Raw genomic sequence first — 23,284 nt, 5'->3', positions numbered from 1 at the left:
AGTTAAAAAATTCAGACAATGTTTTAATGTGTTGTTAAGAGACTTATATAAAATATGCAAACAACATTTCAAGCCAAAATTTGCTCAATGAAAAGTATTATGTGCTTACTTTTCCTCTTCCCATAAAATGTGCTTGCCATTTTCCTAAATGAGGAAGAGAAAGGTACCAAAGCCCCACCCCTTCACATTTGGTATCATTGAAAAGCCCTAAATGTCCTCTGTAGATAGAAAAAGGAGTTAATTTAGTAGTATGCAGTGGGTGGGAGATATTCAGGTTTAGAAATGTCCTCCACAGAGGACAAATTTGAACTACTGGTCGTCAGGAGGATATGGTGACAGGTCTGACGTCTGCACTGAGCTTAAGGCCCTATAGTGGCTGAAATGTCAACTGTGTTACCCCTCAACCGTGTTAACCGTCCACTGTAACACATTTGACAATGTTGGCAGTTAATTGTGAACTTTGAGATTAATTAAGTTAATTGTATGAAATATAATTTAAATTTGTTGAAACAAAATAGTTTTTTTTTCTTTTCTCTTTTGTATCATACATCTTTTAAATGTTGGAAAAACTAACAAAAAAGATTGGGAATATCTCTGGACAGGGAAGTCTTACATAGGGATGATGAATGGATCTAAATTCAGTGTAATGCTGATTTATGTTGAAAAAATTTTCATCCTTCATAACATCTTGCAGAATGTCCATAATGAAGCTCAAAATTCACAAATTTAAATATGTTTGACAGATAACCTCAAGCCCCTGGTGAATAGACTCAAACACTTTCAAGAGTGTCATAAAATGTGTAGTACTTCATATGACATTTGTCCATAATATAGTTGACAAAATAGAGTCAAATGTTTTTTTTTTCCATTTAGATATTTAAAAATTAAGGAAATGTGTAGTTTAAAAAAAACAAAAAACAGATTTCTATATATACCCTTAAATATAGAATGACTCCTTTACACGATAAACATGGTGTGAATGCACCTTTTGATGCAATGGTTATCGTATATTTATCAAAATAAACTGATTTTGTAAAGTTGAAACTCATGTGGTTTACATTCTGAGACGGACATGAGAAACACTGCTCTTTATCAGAAGTGAGTGGGGGGCTCTTAAAAGAGCCTTTGTGTTGCTGGTCTCTGGTGGAGCAGTTTACTTCTTGGCGGCCTTCTCGGTCTTCTTGGGTAGCAGAACAGCCTGGATGTTGGGCAGCACGCCGCCCTGAGCGATGGTCACTCCACCCAGGAGCTTGTTGAGCTCCTCGTCGTTGCGGACAGCCAGCTGCAGGTGACGGGGGATGATACGGGTCTTCTTGTTGTCACGGGCAGCGTTTCCAGCCAACTCCAGGATCTCAGCGGTCAGGTACTCCAGCACAGCCGCCAGGTAGACGGGGGCGCCGGCACCAACACGCTGAGCATAGTTACCTTTGCGGAGCAGCCTGTGGACACGACCGACTGGGAACTGGAGCCCGGCACGGGAGGAGCGGGTCTTTGCCTTAGCTCTGGCTTTGCCGCCGGTTTTGCCTCTTCCGCTCATGTTTCAGGTCTTTCTAGAGTCTCGACTCACAGAAAATGTGCTGTCGACGATCACAACCCTCCTTTTTATCTCCGCGGAGGCTGTGCGGCTCTCCGCCAGACCAACCAGAGAAGAGGCTTTCAGCAGAGGGGCCCCTGGATGAATTTAGGCGGACTTTTCGAACAGGTTTCTCGCCAATAAGCAGCGGAGATTCAGGCGGGGGTCGACTCCTCCAGGCGGAGCTGAGCTCCGAGAGGAGCCGCTAACCAATCAGGAGCCGGAGCTCCGAAGCCGCGTCACCGTTTCGCAGCCGGTCCCGCAGTTTAAGAGCAGCCAGTCTCTTCTCTTCACTACACTTTTCTCCTGACTGTTGAGAGGAAGAAGAAGAAACAATGGCAAGAACCAAGCAGACCGCTCGTAAATCCACCGGAGGTAAAGCTCCTAGGAAGCAGCTGGCCACCAAGGCTGCCCGTAAGAGCGCGCCGGCCACCGGCGGAGTGAAGAAGCCTCACCGTTACAGGCCCGGTACCGTGGCTCTGAGAGAGATCCGTCGCTACCAGAAATCCACCGAGCTGCTCATCCGCAAGCTGCCCTTCCAGCGCCTGGTCAGAGAAATCGCTCAGGACTTCAAGACCGACCTGCGCTTCCAGAGCTCCGCTGTCATGGCTCTGCAGGAGTCCAGCGAGGCTTACCTTGTCGGCCTCTTCGAGGACACCAACCTGTGCGCCATCCACGCCAAGAGGGTCACCATCATGCCCAAAGACATCCAGCTGGCCCGCCGCATCCGCGGAGAGCGCGCTTAACCTGTCTGCTGCTCCATAACCACAACGGCTCTTTTCAGAGCCCCCTCACTCCTCTACAGAGCTGCTTCCTTCACTGTTCTGGGGAATCTTTCTCATTAACTACATTGCCACCAAAAACGTACATTTCAGGATCCGGTTATCATAGACAGATTTTAACTGGCATGTGTCATCACAGCGTTACATACATTAGCAGCTGCAAACACTCATTAAAATGTTATAAAATCTATACTGTGGTTTGGTGCCGACCTGTACTGAACAATACGGAGTAGTTAACGTTTATAATCATCAGAGAACGTTACAGACGTTGTTTTTGGCTCCTCTGTTTCCTGAATATATCTGTACGTGTGTAAACGAGACACTACCTTAGTACTTGGTAGAGGGAGCTTTATAAATTTCACTCCATTAACTTGTATTAGTTCACGGGGCTGTGCTGCCGCATCCGATGGCAGCACTGTACGTCGACGTACTTTCCAGCGGTGATGCCTTCAGTTTATTACCGGGAATAATGACTGAAAGTACCGTGTGTTTCATGGGTCTGAACCACAGTCTCTGACAGCAGCTCTTCAGAGCGGCTTCATCATGATCACCGTAAATGTTACAGCATTTGCGCACTGGAAAAAAAAATGTGCGACTGGACAAAGTGGTGATTTCCCCGCTGTTTCTGAAAACGTGTACCATAGTCTATGCCAACACAGCCTTCACACTCTCCTCTTGTCCCTTCTCTTGCTCCAGAATTGAGTATGCACACCGCCCTCTAACGTATTAGATGCGTAGACTGGGTGCTGCAGGAGATCAGAGGCCGCTGACATCACTCTGCTGCGCTGCACCAAAACAACCTCATAAATGCATGGAATTTGGTATATATACTGTAGCGCCAGTTGAAAATTAATGAAGCTTTACTGGTGGTCTGAAGTGTTTTATTCCTTCTGTAATTTCTTGTGACCATGTCTTTACAATCCGACCAACAACAAAAACAACAACAACATAAGAGCTAAAACAGAAACAAATACAAGCCATTAGTTCATCAGTAGCTAGCTTGTAGCATTTAGCTTTACTTTTGTACATGAAAATTTTACCCAAATTTCAACACACACAAAAGCCTTTACCTTGTTGCCACTTTCAACCGGGCTAATAAATCACTCATGTAGTTAACTTTCAACACCATAGTTAAAGGGATATTCCGGTGTAAATTTAATCCATGGTCTAACACACCGTGAAACTGTGTTAGACTCCCCCTCGAGAGATAAAGTTTGCAGACCGCTAGCTAATGCAGTTTTAGCATCCTCAGAAACGACCGCACGACAACAATACACTGCAGTAAATGGGTCCAAATATAAAACCGCCATCAAAAAGCTAAAACTACGTTAGCTAGTGGTCTGCAAACTTTATCTCTCGAGAGGGAGTCTAACACAGTTTCATGGTGTGTTAGACCATGGATTAAATTTACACCGGAATATCCCGTGAATTTCCTCTTGTCCGTGATGCTCCTTGACCTTTCTTTATAAAATGTGTTGCCTTCAATTTGTTCATTTTTCCGTTCACAAATTCTTTCAAAATAAAATACATCGCACACACGCTTTCAAAATAAAATACACCGGCTTAACCGGAAGTGTCAAAATAAAGTACCTAATAAAATACATAGTACATAAAAACAACCTGCACTACATTGATGTCCTTTACATATACTCTTTGGGTGAGCCTAAGGCACCCTGGAGAATGAGTCCCAAAAATTGCAAACAGGAAATGAGCTTTTGAAGAAATAAAAAAAAAAATGGCTGCCCACTGAATTGGCAGCTGTTTGAAAGCCCAGCAAAAACGCCTTAAAAATGGAAAGGAATACAAAATGGCTAACAATGTATCATCTGTTACAAAGAAGACACCATGCACCTCAAGCAGATCATATCAAACCATAAAACAGGCCTATTCAATGAATCTATTCACATCCTCCAGTACATTGGCACAGTGCTGTGCAAGGCAACCCTGCCACTTTCGAGAGCAGAGAGGCTCAGTTTTTAGCCTTTAGCCAGTACTCACAGCACCTTCCAATCACTAGACGACCTACTGAGCTACAGCTGCCCCAAAAAAGAAGTCCTGAGATCACTGACTTTTTCAAGGTCAGTCTTTTTATCATAAAGAACACGTGTACCGCTCAAACACTGCAAAAATGTTTGATTTCTGGCTAATGTGTTGAAAAGGACACGCACTCATGGCAATGAAGGCATCTGTTACGCTGGAAAAGATTTCCATGAAGCCCATGCTGACTTTTTGCATTATAATATTGATCTACGAGTCTCTGTACTCTGCTGAGGGGATATTCTTCCAAAAGATATTCCCTCATATACATATGACTGAAATAATAATCACACTTAAAGTACTCAGTGTCAGCACAGGTCTTTGTCAGTTAACACTGTCTGGCGAATCAGCACCTTGGACAGTGACTGTGCCACACTGACTGCTTTAAAATAATCCACCTGAAGAGATCCAAAACAGAAATCACTAGATGGAGTTACTAATTGTGTGTATGTCATGTATAGACATATAGATATACTACTAGAAATAGACATTTGCCTGTTACTACACTCAGGCCCAACCATTGGACGTCTGAAGCGTTTGAGGAGACTCGGACGAGGTCGGGAACAAATCTATTCGGTGTGTTCAGCTGCATTGGAAGCTTTCGGAGCCGCGTGGACGTTGTCTGCAACGATTAAACATGTGAAGTCTGAGAAGGTTGGCTGTTGGAGTCTGAGCCATTGGATTCTCTTGGTTTAGTGTTAGCTGTATGACCATTCTGATTGGTGGTGTGCTAGCAAAGCAGCGCAGTGTGTCGGAGGGGCAGAATACTATGTGCACTTTGTTTTTCTTAGAGTCCTAAAGAGAGAGAGTGGCGACAACGGAAGTTCAAAACGCTGGCGGTTACATGGTCCATGTAGCCTCCAAAAGTTCCCGGAAGTGCTTAGCGGGCAACAGAAGATACTAGGAAAACCACGAGAATCGGTAAATAAAGGTCAATAAATGCTTTGCGACTTTTATATGCTTGTGTTAATTGATTCGAACTCCGGTATGTTTACTAAACCTGTAAAGCAATACATTCGTAATATTTTCTGTTTTTTATTTACTTTATGACTTGAGTGAGGCAGACTAACAGTCTAACAGACAAATCTAAACTCACGGCAGTATTATGATAATAACTGTGTTTTAATCGGAAATCCATGGCAATTGAATTAAATTTTGATTTGAATTCATTGTAAATAAATGGAATTCTATCACTATTTGTTAACTATTCTTATCAATATATATGCACTTGTGTTAACTGCTTTGAACTCTGTTAACTTTACTAAACCTGTACACTCGTTGACAGCAATAAAATCGTGATTTTTTTTTTTTTTTTTTAATTTTCAGACTTGCGTGAGGCAGACTAACAGGTGACTAACAATGATTTGCCAATTGACTGCAGAATAAGTCTGGACTCACAACAGCATCATGATGATGATAACTGTGTTCTAATAGGAAATCCATGGCAAATAAATTTTGATTTGAATTCATTGCAAATAAATGAAATTCTATCACTATCTGTTAACTATTCTTACTTATCCCAAACTTACTCTACTCATTGATACATAATAAATCACACAGTCTTGTTTTTCCCAATGCACTTAATACCACAATGAATTTCTTAAAACCGTATCTAAAGAAGCCAGAGAGATCAGCACGTCAAGCTGTTTGTGTCCTTTCTGGTATATGTTGTCCTTGAATACAGTCTTCACCATGGTTTACTGTGCTGCGTGGGGATGCTCCAGTCGCTTGAAGAAATTAATGTAGCATGGGTGGCTAAAGTCAGAAGTAGCAATTTAACCACCTTCAAAGATTTAAACAACAAAAAAATATGTGGGCTAATCATATTCAAACAATACATTTGCACTTCCGCACACTTTCAAATACCACACCACTGGGAGCTATAAGATTTTTTAAATTAAAAAAACAGAACACAGAACTGGAAAAACAATGCAAAAACCAAGGGAACCGAAGGACAAAGACTGGTTCCTCCCTCATGGAGCTTACAAACGCAGAGGGTGTGTTGGAGAAGGAAGCTCTGGCACTCTCCAGCAGGTTTCCATTATGCTGTGGAGTAAAAGAGAAGATCATCAGGAGATTTATTAGGTTCAAAAAAATAAAAATGACAGGAAAAAACAACACTTAAAAGATGGCCATCTTGGAAGCAAGAGCCAAACCAAGAAGGTGAAAAAGAACAGTGGCCTAGGTTCAACATCAAGCAACCCCAGAACAGCTGAAAGTGTTTCAGGATAAAGCCAGCATCACTGCCCCTCCACCTACCTGTATCCTGCAAACATCACTGTTCCACAAACTACCAGAACCCGGCTATCAGGTGTCTGCTGTACTGGGTGCATTATATTCATCAGTGTTCGTGATATTTTGCCCTCTCCATTAAAATACTTGAAGGCAAAATATAAGCAACAATTGTTGAGCTAATGCAGTCCAGCCCAGCACCACCACCCACTCTGACCTCAACAAATAACATAAAGTAGAATGAACACCTTTGTGGTAATGTCAACAAAAACTGAACATAAGCAGAATTTATGGCACAGCTGTTGTACTGCACTGCATGATGTTGCACAGGTGTATCAAATAATATGACTTATAGCAATGGTTATGTGTAGTATTATTCCTTTGATAATATTGCAAGGTGATACCCATCTAGTGTGATTTATTAAGCCTGACCCACCTTACTATGTTTCCAGTCTCACTGTGGTCCACTCAGTACTCCTGGCCTGCAGCATCACTGACGCTCCACAGCAAAGTGCTCCTACTGTAGGTTCCCACATGTACGCAAGATGATATCACCTGTTGGGGATGTGTTTAGTATGACTGCTTGAAAAGCATCACATTCATTATGTTTTCAGTCTCCCTATTGTCTACTAATCACTCCTGGCCTGCAGCATGCAAAATAAAGTTATGAAGTGGCATCACTGCGCCTATATTCCATAATGAATATCAAATAAAAACTGACAGCCCTAATATAGTAAGCTATTGTATGGGCTGCAATATAATCACAAAATAGCTCTCTTAAGCTAGAAACATACTGACGATGGTATTGAGTCAGTGCAATGCAATGGTGAGAGACATTATGAGTTCAGTTCATAATTAATGTCCTCATTTCATAAGCTTCACCCGTCATTCCGCAGCCTCAATGATATTAAATTGATGTCTAACTACAATCACACTCCCTACACATTAACCTCGCTGCTAGTATAAATTGACAGAGTTGGATTAAGTTTTATTTATAGAACCGAATTTCTAATTTAGCCTGTTGCATGTGTAGCTATCGTTAGCACAGCTAGCTTAAACTTTTATCTGTTAATATTCTCTGAATCTTCTAATCTAGACGGGGACAATCCGCCAACATACTTAATTACTCATGTCAATTTAAATCCGATGCACTACTGATGTGAAAATGTCACTCTTTAAACATTTTACCTTGATCAAGTGTTGCTCCAACCGTGTGCTCCATAAGAATTACATTGAGCGGAAGTTAGCGAAAGATAACTTCCGGGAACTTTTGCGGGGCTCCACGCTCCGCCATTGCTGTGAAAAAACTGAACCATTGCACTAAACGGAGGTGGCGCCACTCTCTCTCTCTGTAGGACTCTAGTTTTTCTATGCACTCCGCTCCGTTATTTCCTGTTTACATGTAGCACCACCCGCTTATTGCATCTCGCGCACGCGCAGAACGTACACGCTACTGTGGAACTGGCAGCACGTCGAAGCGCTTTGTTCAATGCTACTTTTCTGCCGAACGGGCCAGACAAGAGACAACAGAGTGGTCAGATAAAGGCAGTTGGCTGTTCTGGGCGGTGTGTGGGGGCCTTAAAGCTCCAGACTCAGAGTTGATTATATTGAGCTGAATACAGCAGTAAATTATCACTGACAATGGCTGACAGCATTAATAAATGCTGCTAATGATACCGGACAGTCGGTGCGTCATGTGCCACTGATGGTGCATTTGTTCCACAGCAACTCGTCACAGCTTTATCTGAATCCAAACTTCAGGCCAGGAAGCTGTTTACAGTGTTCTCTACAACCATTAATACCAGAGGGATTTTCATTGTGGCAACAAAGAAGAAGTTTGTAAGACCTGTCTTAAAGCAAGTCAAACTGAACCGGTTTGCCTGTTGCTGCTCTACTGCAGATTTCACAACCTGGAACATCACAATGATCATCAATACACAGTGAAGAAAAATAAACAAAAATCACTCATGTATCAAAAACCGTAAACAATGTTGATTCGTTCATTAATAGCCCAGTTTCAGATACTAACGCCAGGCGTCAGGAAAATCAGCTCTTCGCGAAAAATTATTGTGTGGCCCTGAAAAGGACCTTTGGATTCAGATTTTACACAGATAAGAACGTTTAACCTCCGAAGCCGTACAGTGTGCGACCCTGCCTCTTGAGAGCATACACCACATCCATGGCGGTCACGGTCTTCCTCTTGGCGTGCTCGGTGTAGGTGACGGCATCACGGATGACATTCTCCAGGAAAACCTTCAACACTCCGCGGGTCTCCTCGTAGATCAGACCGGAGATACGCTTGACTCCACCGCGGCGAGCCAGACGGCGGATAGCGGGCTTGGTGATTCCCTGGATGTTATCACGGAGGACTTTACGGTGACGCTTGGCGCCTCCTTTACCGAGTCCTTTTCCTCCCTTGCCTCTTCCGCTCATGTTGCTGCTTTAAGTTGACTGTTTCAAGTCTGCTACTGACAAGTTGAGTGCTCTTGAGCCTGGTGGAGTAGCTCAGGGCGTCTGCCCTTTTCTACCCATTATTGTGGGTGGAGCTTGGTGAGCGGCAAGAGGTGGGAGGAGCTGGAGGAAGGAGGAAGGAGGACGTAAGTGAACCAAGGCAGGAGAGGATTGATTTGTATCCACCAAATCCGATCTGAAGTAAATGTGAGTAGCTCCATCATGTCTGTGTGGAGGTTCGTGATGAGACAGTGAGGCAAAGGAAACAACGCGGGGAACGTATTTTAGAGTGACCCCTATTGTGTAATATAGAAATGTTCTGTTTCCAGTACGATAGAGGTAGTTCATAGTTTCACACTCAGTTTTTATAAATCCGGGACATTATCAGAGTTGAACATGTGAATGTGATGTATTGTTATGAGTCAAAGGTAGAGTCATTCTATAATTAGGGATCATTTCATTTCAACCAAAAGGTCAAAATATCAGTATTTGATTTTGATAAATAAACTAGATGTTTCCATAATATACACCCTTAATGTGCTAAATTCATTAATTGACAAGCTTACGGTCATATTACTTTTTAAATATATAAATAAACATCACAAAAAGGATTACAAGAAATCTTCAGCAGCAACAAACCAAGGGAATAAAAGCACAATGGATCAACCATTTTTACCAGCAAACTGTGGATTATAATTTGGACATTGGAATACTTTTGTTCACTCTGCTATCAGGAAATTTCTGAGTGAGGGGGGAGGCAAGCCATGGAACGACCTAACCCTCTTTGTCTAACCGCCATTAAATAATTAAACCGACCTCAGCTCTTTTAACTTGATTCATTATTTACAAGATTCAGATTTTAGAAATATTGTTGGATAGTGATTGATTGCAATTGAAATAAGTATTGAGCTGTATGCTTCACCCTTGCTAAAGTCTATGCAATAAAACCTACATAATATGATTAAAGTTAAAGTTGTGGACATTGATTTTATGTCTCTTTGATGGAAGTAAAAGTCAGGTGTCAAGTGTGTAATAATATCTTAAAGGTAACTCTGGCCTACAAAGTTGAAACAGTCCCATGGGGTTTACCAAAAGCCCTTAAAATCCAACCTAGCACCATACCAAGTGCACAGATCATTTAGAGCTGCCATAACAGATGTGGCTGGTGGCCATATCTGACTCAAGGGCTATTCATGTCAGACACCAAACCAGAGGAGGTAGGGTAGACGTTCGGACTCAGGCATTTAGAAGCTAGGCGAGTCTCCTCACTACCAGATTTTAAAAAAATCCCCATTTAAATTACCACTTTTTAGCAGCCTTTTGTAGGTTTAGGAATCTAACACGTTATTACGGAGAGCTGGTCGAGTGCCTCCTGGACAGGGGCAAAACTCGGGATCTAACAGGTTGAAAATCTGTTAAATATATTCAAGCTCATTTTAATCAATTTCTATACAGAAATATGATTCAAATGAGCTCAACTAGAGCAGGAGGCAAATGCACAATACTGCTGTAGTATTTATACATTATTGCACCAGAACCCGACAGCTAAACCATCTGCTGCCTGAATCAGTTACAGGCGTTTTGAAGACTGCAGGAAAAAGACTCTGAAGCGGTGTGTGGCTCCTTTTAGAGACTTTGGGTTTCTAGTTGCCAGATTTGTGAGTTACATGTCAACAGTTTGGCCAAAAGCTAACGACTTACTGGTCATCAAAGCCAAAATTTCCATGTTTAGATGAATGGGTTTTGTACAACAAAACTAAACAGTTTATCCTTTCATCACATTCCGTATGTCAGTCTGTGTGTGTGGAATGAGACTTTTCAGAAGAGGTGGTGGCTCTTAGAAGAGCCTTTGGGTTGTTGTAGATGTCAGGATGGAATTTACTTGGAGCTGGTGTACTTGGTGACAGCCTTGGTTCCCTCAGACACGGCGTGCTTGGCCAGCTCACCGGGCAGCAGCAGGCGGACGGCGGTCTGGATCTCCCTGGAGGTGATGGTGGAGCGCTTGTTGTAGTGAGCCAGACGGGAGGCCTCACCGGCGATACGCTCGAAGATGTCACTCACGAAGGAGTTCATGATGCCCATGGCCTTAGAGGAAATGCCGGTGTCGGGGTGCACCTGCTTCAGCACCTTGTACACGTAAATGGCGTAGCTCTCCTTTCTGGTCTTTCTCCTCTTCTTGCCGGTCTTGGTGGCTTTGGAAACGGCTTTCTTAGAGCCCTTCTTGGGCGCTTTGACTGGGTCAGGCATGATTGCTGTTGCGTCAGAATCAACCCAGATATTGTCATGGTCGTTCACGCGGTTTTTATACACGCCTTATGCAAATTACACTGTGCCGTTGCTCATATACGATTGGCTGGATTGTGCTCTAGACTGAGCATGCGTAGAACAAGTCATCGTCTTAAACTGAAAGGGGGTCTGAGCAGATGTTTTACAAGTGGGACGTGTTTTTATGGTGCTTTATTTTAACAAAGGTGATGACTATTATTAAGATCATTCAGACATCTGACTATTAAGATCACAGACTATAAAATACCTCACAAAATAATAAATGAGTTAAAACATGTGGGATAATCTCTGTTTCAGGGGTCTCCATGGAGTGCTGATTCATACCCTCTAGTTATAATCCCTTTGACTACAATAATTGACTAAGCCTTATTCTTATGGAATAGCATTTAAGTCAGTATTGAATAAATACACATATACTCAGATAACACTGGGCAATCAGTCTCTGTATTATCAAAACTAAGGGCAGTATGGTTAAGTCCCGCAAATTTATCTCTTCTATATTAATGGACCTCACATAATTCTGTCAATTGTTAAGCAATATATTGTGGCGCCCTGCTCTTTACCATTGTCGATATCAATGTATATACATATGCTCATCGGTTTGTATCAGCTCGATATATTACAACTAATGCACAATGATCATTATCACGTTTTATTGTCTCATTCGCATGTGCTTCACAGTCTCACTGTTGATATCTTCCGCTGATAACACTAAACCAAAAAGAGTTATGTCATACATGATGAAGGTTCAAGTATGGAGGACTGGTTAATTGATGACTGATAAGATCCACCTTGTGAACCCTCGGAACAGGCAAAGCCATCAATACTTGACCCCAATGCCACCATGAGCAGGCAGTGTGTGGGATAATTGTGGCTATTGTACAATGTTTAACATGAGATTTAAAGCTACATTTTAAAATGTAATTTTCAATGCTATACATAAAGAAAAATATGTTGTAAAAACAGGCAAGTATGGAGGACTGGTTTGCCGATGAAGGGTAAGATCCCCCTGCGAACCCTAAGCACAGGCGCAGCCACAAATACTTGGCCTTCTCGCCGTTGTAGGGAGTCATAATGTGGAACACCATATCTCGTGTTCTTTCAGAAGAGCATGAGATTTGATTCAGTATACTATAGATAAAATCCTTCAAAGCAGAACGATGCAGGATTGGGAAAGGCGTAGTGTGTGCTCTGATCTCAAATGGTGCTTGTTTATTGATACATGTGACAGGAAGGAACACCTATATTCAATTCAATGGGGCTTTATTGGCATGAAAGTTTGAAAAAAAAAAGGGTTGAAAAAAATAACAATGTTAACCTTATCACTTATCTGAAAAAGTAGGATGATGAAAACATTAGTGATGGCTGGACCTGAGACTAAACAGCATGAAACCTGAATGGATTCTGGTTACATTTGATTAAGCTCAGCTAAGATGAAGACCTAATGACAGACTGTGTTGCAGACTGATAAATATAAGAATAAAAAAAGATATTAAAATAATGCTAAGCCTGCTAACACACTAGCATGTATTCCTCTTCTGCTTTGAAAGCCTGGACAATGCACTGCCTCTTTTTCCTCAATCTTCAGACTATTCAGCAACATAATCATTTATTTTGGACAAATTGTGTTTATTCCCTCAGAAGAGTTCACCGACTATGAGAACAAGCAGCACCAAAGCAGTTCAGGAGGCGCGACGTGACCAAACTGCAACACTGTATTGGTGTATCCTCCAATTTGTCTATATTTTTCAGATATGAAATAGCTTTTCCTCTTCAGTGAGCTGCAAGATATAGTAAAGGCAGAAGGCATTGTCTCGGGGAGATCACTTAATATTCCATCCTGGAAGATTGGACCTTCAGATATCACAATCACTCCAAGTTAAAGTCAAAACCGTACTTTAGTCTCTTAAGTAAAAGTTGCAGTTTATACGGTAATCCTTATTTTATGTGGATAGATCAATAGAGTTACTCAAGTGCTCACAGTCTTGAGGGTAAACTACTGGAATTTGTAAGGAGTCATTTGCCCATTTTGAACTGAGTTCACTAGGTTTGACTCAAAAATTCCACATATTTTAAAGTCATCTGTGTATTTTTCTAACCACTTATTGGTAAAAATACAGATACTTAAAGCCAAGTATTAGATATACAAATAAACATCTACTCTTGCTTTTTCAACAAAAACATAATTTGTGTCCCCCATAAACATTTGGAAGTTGGCTCTTTAAATTTAGGAAGTGTGCGGCCCTGAAAAGGGCCTTTGGTTGTTTAGATTTAAGGACACAGCAGCTTAACCTCCGAAGCCGTACAGTGTGCGGCCCTGCCTCTTGAGAGCATACACCACATCCATGGCGGTCACGGTCTTCCTTTTGGCGTGCTCGGTGTAGGTGACGGCATCACGGATGACGTTCTCCAGGAAAACCTTCAACACTCCGCGGGTCTCTTCGTAGATCAGACCGGAGATACGCTTAACTCCACCGCGGCGAGCCAGACGGCGGATAGCGGGCTTGGTGATCCCCTGGATGTTATCACGGAGGACTTTACGGTGACGCTTGGCGCCTCCTTTACCGAGTCCTTTTCCTCCCTTGCCTCTTCCACTCATTGTCACAGGTCAGAGAAATGCGACTGAATAATTTCCAATGTTTGCGTACCAGATATTTACATCTTATCTGAGGACGTCATTGAAAACAGAGGCAGGGTCGCTTCTTCTTCTTCGGTGGTCTGTCATGGAGGTCGATGATTTGGTGCAGGAGCGCCACCTACTGAAGAACAGCATGAATCATGGAGTCTGTGTCCTGTCTCTGCTTTTCTTATGACCTCGTGTAACTTTGTACTAAATAAAGTACCTTCACATTTACAGCAGAGCTGCAAGAACAATCGTGCGACAGAAACATCAGAAGATATTAATGTATGTTTCTGTCCTTACTGTTAACGTCTCTGCGTCTTTGTTTTCTCCTCCACTCTGCTGATCGTGTTGTAATCAATTATAGAAAGTGGGAAACATTTATATACTCTGTCCTTGTTTCAGTCTCATATTTCAGATTATTTCCTTCAGATTTTATTCTTCATGATTTATTAAATGAGTTGTGTTTACTCACCTCATTAATACGCTGTGTGCTAAAGTGACTGATCTGTTTGTTGGTGGTGTTTTATTGTAAACAGGTGAGTTTGTGCAGCAGGGTTCTCTGTGATTGGCTGCAGCTGTGTCTCAGCTCTCTCAGGTGAGTGCAGGTGGAGCTTCCTGTCCTCTTCTCCTGGGAGTCTTGTGTGTCTGTCGCTGTCCCAGGTGCTGAACTGACACCAGCAGAGCTGCTACCTGCTGACTCTGTCCAGGGTGATGAAGCTGTGCTGCTGCTGCTGAGCTACGAGGAGCAGCCAGGAAGCTGCATCCTGACGGAGAGGCCCTTTACCTACAAGTCACACTGACACCAGCAATATCGTCTTTCATTCATTAGATTCGAATAATGATGAATTACCTCTCTGTTATTACCTGTTCATATCATAACACTGATGTCCAGTCAGTGAACATCAGTGTGACTCTCGGATGCTGCCAGTTCATAATCTCGTGTACAATCCTCAACATTCATTCCACTCCTTATATCGTGACTGTCCATCATTTTTCATAACATTTAAACATATTTCTAAAAGATTGAGCAGTAACAAGTTCCAGCTACATGAGAAACACTCACATACAGTGTAGGTGCTTCATTTTCCTCCACTATTTCTCATTTTGTATATATTTTCCAAACGACCAGGGCACAAATGAAACCATTTCCCTCACCAGCTGATTATCAGTATGATGTGTGTTCAGCGGTATTGTAAACATGTATTCATAGCCTCGAACATTAGATAACAATCAGAGCCCTCTGTGACAAATGCTGTACATTTGATTTGAAGGGATTTTCAAATCCCATGCTAGCAGCATTTAGTCCTTTAAGCAAATAATTAAATGATTATATTGCACTATAATGTGGATTATGGTTTGATTTTGTACTATCTATGAAACATTTATAACTTAGCTAGTATGCACAGTTATCTAAAGCTCTATGGCACAGTCTAAAGACAGTAGAGGCCTACATGTTGTGATTGGAGGAAAGGTAAAGACAGAGAAAAGATTATTATCATTGATATTATTGTTGTTGTTGATACTATCATACCCACACAAAGGGCCTACATGAATATATGGGAATATAATAATAAATATGATATTTACATATATAATCATTTGAGATGGTAACAGTGCTCACAGCAGCTCAGGTCTGTCTTTGTTCTACAGGACACTGTATGTAATGTCCATCTTCCTGCCTGTGAACATCAACTACACACTCTCATCCTGCAGTGTTTTTGTTTCATCTGAACCATTTGATTCTCTATAGCGTGATTCTGTGAGATACAAAGAGAAACATGTCTGCAGTCGCTGCCTCTTTAAGAGAGGAGCTTTGCTGTTAAACTGACAGTATACTAAGAGGTCTTTGATCAGCAGTGATTACCAAGAGAGAAAGATCTGTCTGCAGCTCAGAGACTGATTCATCATTTGAACTTTGTCCATGTGTCCTCAACTTTTCACCTTATCTGTTACAATGATGTTGAATTGACTGCCTTGCAATCTGATGGTGGAGGTGCACACTTCGACTATTGTTAGTGAGGAAATTAATGGGTTGTTGGACAAAACTGAAATGAGTTAACAGGGAACATTAGCCACAGAGCTCAGAGGACAGGGGGAGGGTTGGTGTTTTCACTGCTAGCTGATTAGTATTCTACCTTGATGTAACGTCACGAGTATGATATCTCAATTTGCTGGTCATCTTTGTTAATTTTCTTTTATATTCACAACATAAATTTTCAGAACAATTTTGGTATGCAAACATTTTCTGGATCTGCCTGAGAGCTGCCCATGTTTTTTTCTATTCAATCAAACCCCTAAAAACACAAAATATACTACTGTATGAAGACATGTAGTCAAAATGTTTTTGATGCACTTTAATGCGCTGTACAGTACAGTATTGAGGAAATGAGTTTGTCACCTCAATAAATTTAAGGTAGTTTCTATTTAATTTGTGCACATTTCGGTCATTTACATTAAAAACACACTGTTTTGGTAGTATAATAAGAGTTAAAGGTAAAATTACAGGATTCACATAAATTAAAATGGAAAAAACTGAATTCCCGAAAAAAAAAAAAACAATTTTATAGGGTAATTTTCTTTGACAAACTTTTATGAGCTGTTCGTTTATTCATCAAAGTGTATTAATATTGAACGTGTCATCAGTCTAAATTGCATCAAATTCACCTTCTCCTCAGCCATCCTTCTCTATTGCTACCAGGCTGCATGTGTGATGATACACAGATTCATTTCTCCTTGTAATAAGCAAACTGTCCAGTCTGATCCCAATTTTGCCAAGACAGACTTAATGTCAAGCTCTTAAACTAGGATTCCAGCACTTCCAAGGATTTCAAGCACCCGCAGGAACACTGCTATTGTAAGTGAGGAAATTAATGGGTTGTTGGCCAGAACTGAGATGGGTTAACAGGGAAGATTGCAAAAGTCTGTTATTGTTACCAAGATGCACCGCATCAGTGGACTTTACTCAAAGTAATCACACTTTAATATCTTTCAGAGTAACAGCAGGGAAATCTTGTTAAATCTAGAGAAAGATTCCCCAGAAACAGTGAAGGAAGCAGCTCTGTAGAGGAGTGAGGGGGCTCTGAAAAGAGCCGTTGTGGTTATGGAGCAGCAGACAGGTTAAGCGCGCTCTCCGCGGATGCGGCGGGCCAGCTGGATGTCTTTGGGCATGATGGTGACCCTCTTGGCGTGGATGGCGCACAGGTTGGTGTCCTCGAAGAGGCCGACAAGGTAAGCCTCGCTGGACTCCTGTAGAGCCATGACAGCGGAGCTCTGGAAGCGCAGGTCGGTCTTGAAGTCCTGAGCGATTTCTCTGACCAGGCGCTGGAAGGGCAGCTTGCGGATGAGCAGCTCGGTGGATTTCTGGTAGCGACGGATCTCTCTCAGAGCCACGGTACCGGGCCTGTAACGGTGAGGCTTCTTCACTCCGCCGGTGGCCGGCGCGCTCTTACGGGCAGCCTTGGTGGCCAGCTGCTTCCTGGGAGCTTTACCTCCGGTGGATTTACGAGCGGTCTGCTTGGTTCTTGCCATTGTTTCTTCTTCTTCCTCTGATCAGTCAGGAGAAAAGTGTAGTGAAGAGAGGAGACTGGCTGCTCTTAAACTGCGGGACCGGCTGTGAAACGGTGACGCGGCTTCGGAGCTCCGGCTCCTGATTGGTTAGCGGCTCCTCTCGGAGCTCAGCTCCGCCTGGAGGAGTCGACCCCCGCCTGAATCTCCGCTGCTTATTGGCGAGTAACCTGTTCGAAAAGTCCGCCTAAATTCATCCAGGGGCCCCTCTGCTGAAAGCCTCTTCTCTGGTTGGTCTGGCGGAGACCCGCACACCCTCCGCGGACATAAAAAGGAGGGATGTGATCATCGACAGCACATTTTCTCTGAGTCGAAACTCTAGAAAGATCTGAAACATGAGTGGAAGAGGCAAAACCGGCGGCAAAGCCAGAGCTAAGGCAAAGACCCGCTCCTCCCGTGCCGGGCTCCAGTTCCCAGTCGGTCGTGTCCACAGACTGCTCCGCAAAGGTAACTATGCTCAGCGTGTTGGTGCCGGCGCCCCCGTCTACCTGGCGGCTGTGCTGGAGTACCTGACCGCTGAGATCCTGGAGTTGGCTGGAAACGCTGCCCGTGACAACAAGAAGACCCGTATCATCCCCCGTCACCTGCAGCTGGCTGTCCGCAACGACGAGGAGCTCAACAAGCTCCTGGGTGGAGTGACCATCGCTCAGGGCGGCGTGCTGCCCAACATCCAGGCTGTCCTGCTGCCCAAGAAGACCGAGAAGGCCGCCAAGAAGTAAACTGCTCCACCAGAGACCAGCAACACAAAGGCTCTTTTAAGAGCCCCCCACTCACTTCTGATAAAGAGCAGTGTTTCTCATGTCCGTCTTAGAATGTAAACCACATGAGTTTCAATTCTACAAATTGAAATTCTACAAAACTACAAAGTGATTCGATAATCACCCCAATTCATCACCCCCCCACCCAAAACCTCCAAAATGTGACAGAAGTGTTTAAAATAACTTCTAAATAACTAAAATGAATTCCTTTTATTAATCAACATAGATGTCAATGTTGTTACATTGTTACAATGTAACAAAACATATAGAAATAAAAACGTCATAACACACACTAAAATCGCAATAGTTAAAAACAGCACCATATTTACAAATGTATACATGCATACACCTGCCCTACTGCAAGATTTACCGTTAAATAATAACATGGTTCATAAACATTATCAGGTAATTTTGAATGTTAGAGGCTTCAGCTGCAACTCATCCAAATAATGCTTAAAAATTAACTGCAGCATTTATTATTCAGAGCATCATTTGCAACTGAACAGATATAAGGTATTATAAAGTGCAGTCATAGTGCAGAATGACAACATGAAACCCAGGATATGCTCTTCTCAGACTGAATAGAGATTCTACTTCCAGAGGAATCTGTTTTTGTTGTCTGTGACGTCACAATTTATTAACAAAATGATCAGTTGAGTGCTGTGTTCCAACTACCAGTCTCATAAAAGCAGGTTATGAGAAGTGGAGAGGAGTTATCCTTTTGTCCACCAGGTGCAAATTCAGTGTCAGTGTCATTAAAACATTTAACTTTGTCAACAAGAATGAAGAGGACTGAGCTCTTTGAGGATGGTGTGGGTGGCTCTTAAAAGAGCCTTTGGTCGGGACGTGTGAAGTTGTGCTGACGGCTCACTTCTTCTTGGGTGCTGCCTTCTTGGCTTTGGGCTTGGCAACCTTCTTTACGGGGGTCTTCTTGGCTGCAGGGGCCTTCTTGACTACCTTCTTGGGACTCTTGGCGGCCTTCTTGGGGCTCTTGGCTGGTTTCTTGGCCGCTGCGGGTTTCTTTGCCTTCTTCGGGGACTTCTTGGCGGCTGCGGGCTTCTTGGCCGCAGCTTTGGGCTTCTTAGCCGCGGCGGGTTTCTTGGCTGCGGGCTTCTTGGCTTTAGCAGGAGCCTTCTTGGCCGGCTTCTTGGCTTTGGGCTCGGCCACCTTCTTGCTCATCTTGAAGGAGCCGGACGCTCCGGTCCCCTTGGTCTGGACCAGAGTCCCCTTGAGCACCAGAGCCTTGACGGCGGTCTTGACGCGGGCCTTGTTCTTGTCCACATCGTAGCCTCCGGCGGACAGAGCCTTCTTGAGAGCGGCGAGAGACACTCCATTTCTCTCCTTGGATGCGGACACAGCCTTCACGATCAGGTCTCTGACGCTGGGGCCGGCCGTCTTCGGCTTGGTCGCCTTCTTCTTGGCGGCTTTAGCCGGTGCGGCGGCGGGAGCTGGAGCTACTTCTGCCATGTTGTATTCAAGTTCTGATCCTACTCACGACAATACGAGAGTCTGACTGGACGAATGGAGAATCCAGAGCAGGAGGCTGTCCTTAAACACACCATGAGAACCGTGGAGACTCAACCCGGGCCGTGGCTCATGTGAGCAGTGTGAATGTCGGGCCACTTGTGTTTTCTCTTCCTCGATAAAAGACTCCAGACTAAATGTGGGACAACTGTTTAAGGCTAACAGTGAAGGAGCCGATAGCAGACTTGTTTCTCTTCATATTGAAGTCATGTAGAGCTCTGATGCTCTCTGCACTTTGTTAGAGGAGCCTCCAAACCTCCCGCTTTCACCGTCGTGAGCAGCGCTGCTCCGCGACTTTTCCCACTCATTTCTCTCCTAAAGTGTTTTAAAATACATCAGAGATCCGTCAAAATCAGTTTTCCAGCTGGTCCAGGTGTTTGTTCAGGGACACGAAGTTAAAACAACCATCTGTTGTTGATCGTTTTGTTGTAAACTCAAGTTATTCTGGCAGCAGCAAACACACTGATGATGGCCGAGGCTTCCTGTCAGCTAATCGGTCCGGCTGTGGACATTTCTGCTGCCGGACTCCTTTTAATATAAAGTCATTTTTAATAGTTCTACAATCCACTGTTTCGTTCATAGATTCATCATCAGTGAGTGTTAGAATAATTATAAATACTGTGTCACACACGAGTTATTCTTTTGTTGATGGAAATGTGGGTTCAGATTCCTGGACTTTGATAAAAAATTATCCCTGGCAGCATTAAAGCCGGCTGATGAAGCTGGTTATGAAAATGAAACTGAGACTAAATGGGATTCAAATTGATTAAAAAATGTATTTATTTACTATACTTTTTTTCACTTTTTGTTTTGTTTTGCTGTTGTCTGTTTTGCTTATTTGGGTTGTTTTTCCCTTTCCAAAAACATTAAATAAAGAGTATTTTAAAAGAAAAACAAATTAATTAAAAAATATATTTATTTAGTCACTGTCGACTTGTTATCAGTGGATTTTGCATTACTGGTGGCAGCAGCACCAAGGCATACTTTGTATCAATTTATAAAAGGGACACACGTGTTGAGTTGATTTCAAATCCCTACTGTATGTGCACTATAGGTCGACTGATTGAGAATCGGAGCTCATTTTATTAAATCTGATTGACTAATGATTAAATGTTGTAGAGGGAAAACTACAGTATGCCTCCAAGACGTAGTAGACTTGAAGGCTTAAATATATTTAAAAATAAAAAAAAATAAAAAACACATGCTGAATTGACGTCTTTAATAGGTTATATTTAGGAGAGAAACACGTGTTTGTACAATGTCAAATACATTTCAACATAACAATAAAACATGATATTGACCAATGTGGGTCATTGTCTTATTGTTGAGCGGATGCATCCAAAAGGAGCAGAGAGCACAACGCATCGCTGTCTCCAGCAACCCACGTGTTCATAACAAAGTCTCTGAGGTGGTGTGGAAGTCGGCGCGGTCCCCGGTGTGACCGAGTGGGCCCTCAGCGGCTGTTGGATCAGACCACCTTTACCCCCCTGATCCTCCTTGTCCTCCTCGCCGTCCCGCACCGGTCTGGGGCGGGGTGGACCCCTTGATCGGAAGCCTCTGTAGTAGCTCTGTCTCGCTGGTCTGGACCTCCCTGGTTCTCGTCACCCTCGCCTCTAAAGTAAGGCGGATAACGTCGTCTTCCAGGGTGAACGGGCCTGCGCTGCGGTTGCTGCTCTCTTTCGGGGACGCTCTCTCCCCCGTCTCGGCTTTTGTCACGACCGCGGCTGCCTGGCTCACCCTCTCCACCACGGGAAGGGCTCCTTCTTTACTGCAGCGGTTCTTCTTCAGCGGTGTACGTCTTTCCGTGGACTGCACCGCCTCTGCCACATACAAGTGAGTAACAGCCATACAGTTTTTCTGACTTTATTCCGCTGTATCATATGCTGTATGCTTCCCCTCAGCTGAGAGAACCTGGGGGGCGACCCGCCGTTTCACTCACGGTGTGATAATAACCACACAATAAACCACGCCCACTTTAATTTAGACCGTCCATGGGCTTTCCCCAACACATTACAATATTTTGTCCTTAATTGTATTTCTTAATATCTTTTCTCCATATTTCTTTTTATAGCCTTTCTCTACTCTACTATTCCAAGAGAAAATGTGTATATATAGGCTACACAATAGTTCACCTGTACAGGTGGCCTTGACAAAAAGCCGTGATGTGCAGAGTTATGGAGGCAGTTGATGACTATTTTTAGTTCGACTCCCGGAGCCTGACACCAGTAGTCAACATGTTGTGCGTGCGTAAAAAGTGCCTGATTATTTGTCATCAGAAGGTCCCATACAATAATAGTCTGCAGTCAAAGGTAGTGCATTAAATCCGTGAAATCGTTTTTTGTTTGTTTATTTTTTTGCAGGCCCTTTTTTCTTCACATTTGTGACATATAGTTACTTATCTCTTATTTAAACGATTACACAGTAGAAACCCTCTTAATGATCAGTCAGCTGGTACGTCCAGACATTTTTCAGACTCCTAAGATTTTTTTTCCCTCCCGCAGTGTGACACAGGTAATACACAGGATCAGTGCAATGCTGCCATCCTGTGGTGACTTAAAGCACATTAAAGCAGGACACCTTCAATGAAATAAAGACAGCCACCCGCTGTAATGTAAAGACTAACCACACATATCATTATTCATTCAATGGCAGACTATATGACTAACTGTATATTGGCTTGGTGTTGGTGGATAAAATATGAGATCACAGAGGTGAGATGTGACTGTTAAACAGATGTGTACAGAATGGAGGTTAGGGTTCTATGGTTGCCATGTTTTGTCTCCAGAATGTCCAAATTGTGAGATTTGAGCTCTTGAAAGTCTGCGGTGTGTTTTCTGTGTATTTTATCGTCACTGATAGGCCTACATTGATAACAGACTTATAATAATCTACTATAGATAATTTTTTTCTTGCACACTGAGCCACCGTACAGAGTACTAGATGTCCAGTTTTTAGCAGATACTCATTGTTCATGGTATACCTGCTGTGGCTTGAACACTTAATTTAGTTTCAGCTCTCCCTCTTTGCAGCATTATCTTTTTAAATGTGAAGTTATTGTATTTCTACTCCACAGAAGCGGACAGCTTGTCTAAACTTAAATAAAATCTGTGTGTCATCTTATTTCAATTATTCCCATTTTCTCCTACTTAATACTTCCACTTTACTACATTTGAGATTTTATTTTATTTTTTTACTCACATCAATTTTATAACTATACTTCTAGTTACTTATCAGCTTCATTTTTTATTGTCAATAAGACCACAAAAAAAAAAAATCCTTCTGATTTAGATCGTCCGAAATCTGATAGTCAAATAGGCTGATAACCGGTTGACTAATAGTGCACATTATTTACATACGTGTAAGTGAATGTATATTTTTGATACTCCTCAGATATTTTAGACTTTTACTCAAGTTCTATTTGTATGGTTGACTTTCACTTTTACCAAAATTATAT

The 23,284-nt window shown here is 42.7% G+C and overlaps 8 protein-coding genes across 8 annotated transcripts; 2 read left to right on the top strand and 6 right to left on the bottom strand.

Annotated features, from left to right (window-relative positions):
* Window positions 1-1,020: 1,020 nt before the first annotated feature.
* On the bottom strand, window positions 1,021-1,763 carry LOC115583763 (histone H2A). The gene has a single exon (XM_030420944.1). It carries the CDS (start codon window positions 1,535-1,537, stop codon window positions 1,154-1,156), a length of 384 nt encoding a protein of 127 aa, XP_030276804.1. The 5' UTR covers window positions 1,538-1,763; the 3' UTR covers window positions 1,021-1,153.
* Window positions 1,764-1,787: 24 nt separating this feature from the next.
* Window positions 1,788-2,363, top strand: LOC115583737 (histone H3). The gene has a single exon (XM_030420893.1). It carries the CDS (start codon window positions 1,909-1,911, stop codon window positions 2,317-2,319), a length of 411 nt encoding a protein of 136 aa, XP_030276753.1. The 5' UTR covers window positions 1,788-1,908; the 3' UTR covers window positions 2,320-2,363.
* Window positions 2,364-5,411: 3,048 nt separating this feature from the next.
* Window positions 5,412-9,626, bottom strand: LOC115586435 (histone H4). Its single transcript, XM_030425501.1, has 3 exons — window positions 7,813-9,626; window positions 7,061-7,179; window positions 5,412-6,438 (listed from the first exon to the last, which is right to left on the bottom strand). Exon 1 carries the CDS (start codon window positions 9,055-9,057, stop codon window positions 8,746-8,748), a length of 312 nt encoding a protein of 103 aa, XP_030281361.1. The 5' UTR covers window positions 9,058-9,626; the 3' UTR covers window positions 5,412-6,438; window positions 7,061-7,179; window positions 7,813-8,745.
* A 984-nt stretch (window positions 9,627-10,610) lies between these two features.
* Window positions 10,611-11,335, bottom strand: LOC115586427 (histone H2B 3-like). Its single transcript, XM_030425488.1, has one exon. The coding sequence runs from the start codon at window positions 11,320-11,322 to the stop codon at window positions 10,954-10,956; it is 369 nt and encodes a 122-aa protein (XP_030281348.1). The 5' UTR covers window positions 11,323-11,335; the 3' UTR covers window positions 10,611-10,953.
* Window positions 11,336-13,596: 2,261 nt separating this feature from the next.
* On the bottom strand, window positions 13,597-14,055 carry LOC115586443 (histone H4). Its single transcript, XM_030425513.1, has one exon. It carries the CDS (start codon window positions 13,958-13,960, stop codon window positions 13,649-13,651), a length of 312 nt encoding a protein of 103 aa, XP_030281373.1. The 5' UTR covers window positions 13,961-14,055; the 3' UTR covers window positions 13,597-13,648.
* A 3,002-nt stretch (window positions 14,056-17,057) lies between these two features.
* On the bottom strand, window positions 17,058-17,866 carry LOC115586416 (histone H3). The gene has a single exon (XM_030425460.1). It carries the CDS (start codon window positions 17,510-17,512, stop codon window positions 17,102-17,104), a length of 411 nt encoding a protein of 136 aa, XP_030281320.1. The 5' UTR covers window positions 17,513-17,866; the 3' UTR covers window positions 17,058-17,101.
* LOC115586420 (histone H2A) lies at window positions 17,866-18,314 on the top strand. The gene has a single exon (XM_030425474.1). The coding sequence runs from the start codon at window positions 17,884-17,886 to the stop codon at window positions 18,265-18,267; it is 384 nt and encodes a 127-aa protein (XP_030281334.1). The 5' UTR covers window positions 17,866-17,883; the 3' UTR covers window positions 18,268-18,314.
* Window positions 18,315-18,777: 463 nt separating this feature from the next.
* On the bottom strand, window positions 18,778-19,845 carry LOC115578893 (histone H1-like). The gene has a single exon (XM_030412216.1). It carries the CDS (start codon window positions 19,771-19,773, stop codon window positions 19,174-19,176), a length of 600 nt encoding a protein of 199 aa, XP_030268076.1. The 5' UTR covers window positions 19,774-19,845; the 3' UTR covers window positions 18,778-19,173.
* Between the last annotated feature and the right edge of the window lie 3,439 nt (window positions 19,846-23,284).

This window comes from Sparus aurata, chromosome 1, assembly GCF_900880675.1.
Source record: "Sparus aurata chromosome 1, fSpaAur1.1, whole genome shotgun sequence".
Classification (NCBI taxonomy): Eukaryota; Metazoa; Chordata; class Actinopteri; order Spariformes; family Sparidae; genus Sparus; species Sparus aurata.
Note: the sequence above shows the minus strand (reverse complement) of the source record. Positions and strands in the feature narration are given on the sequence as shown.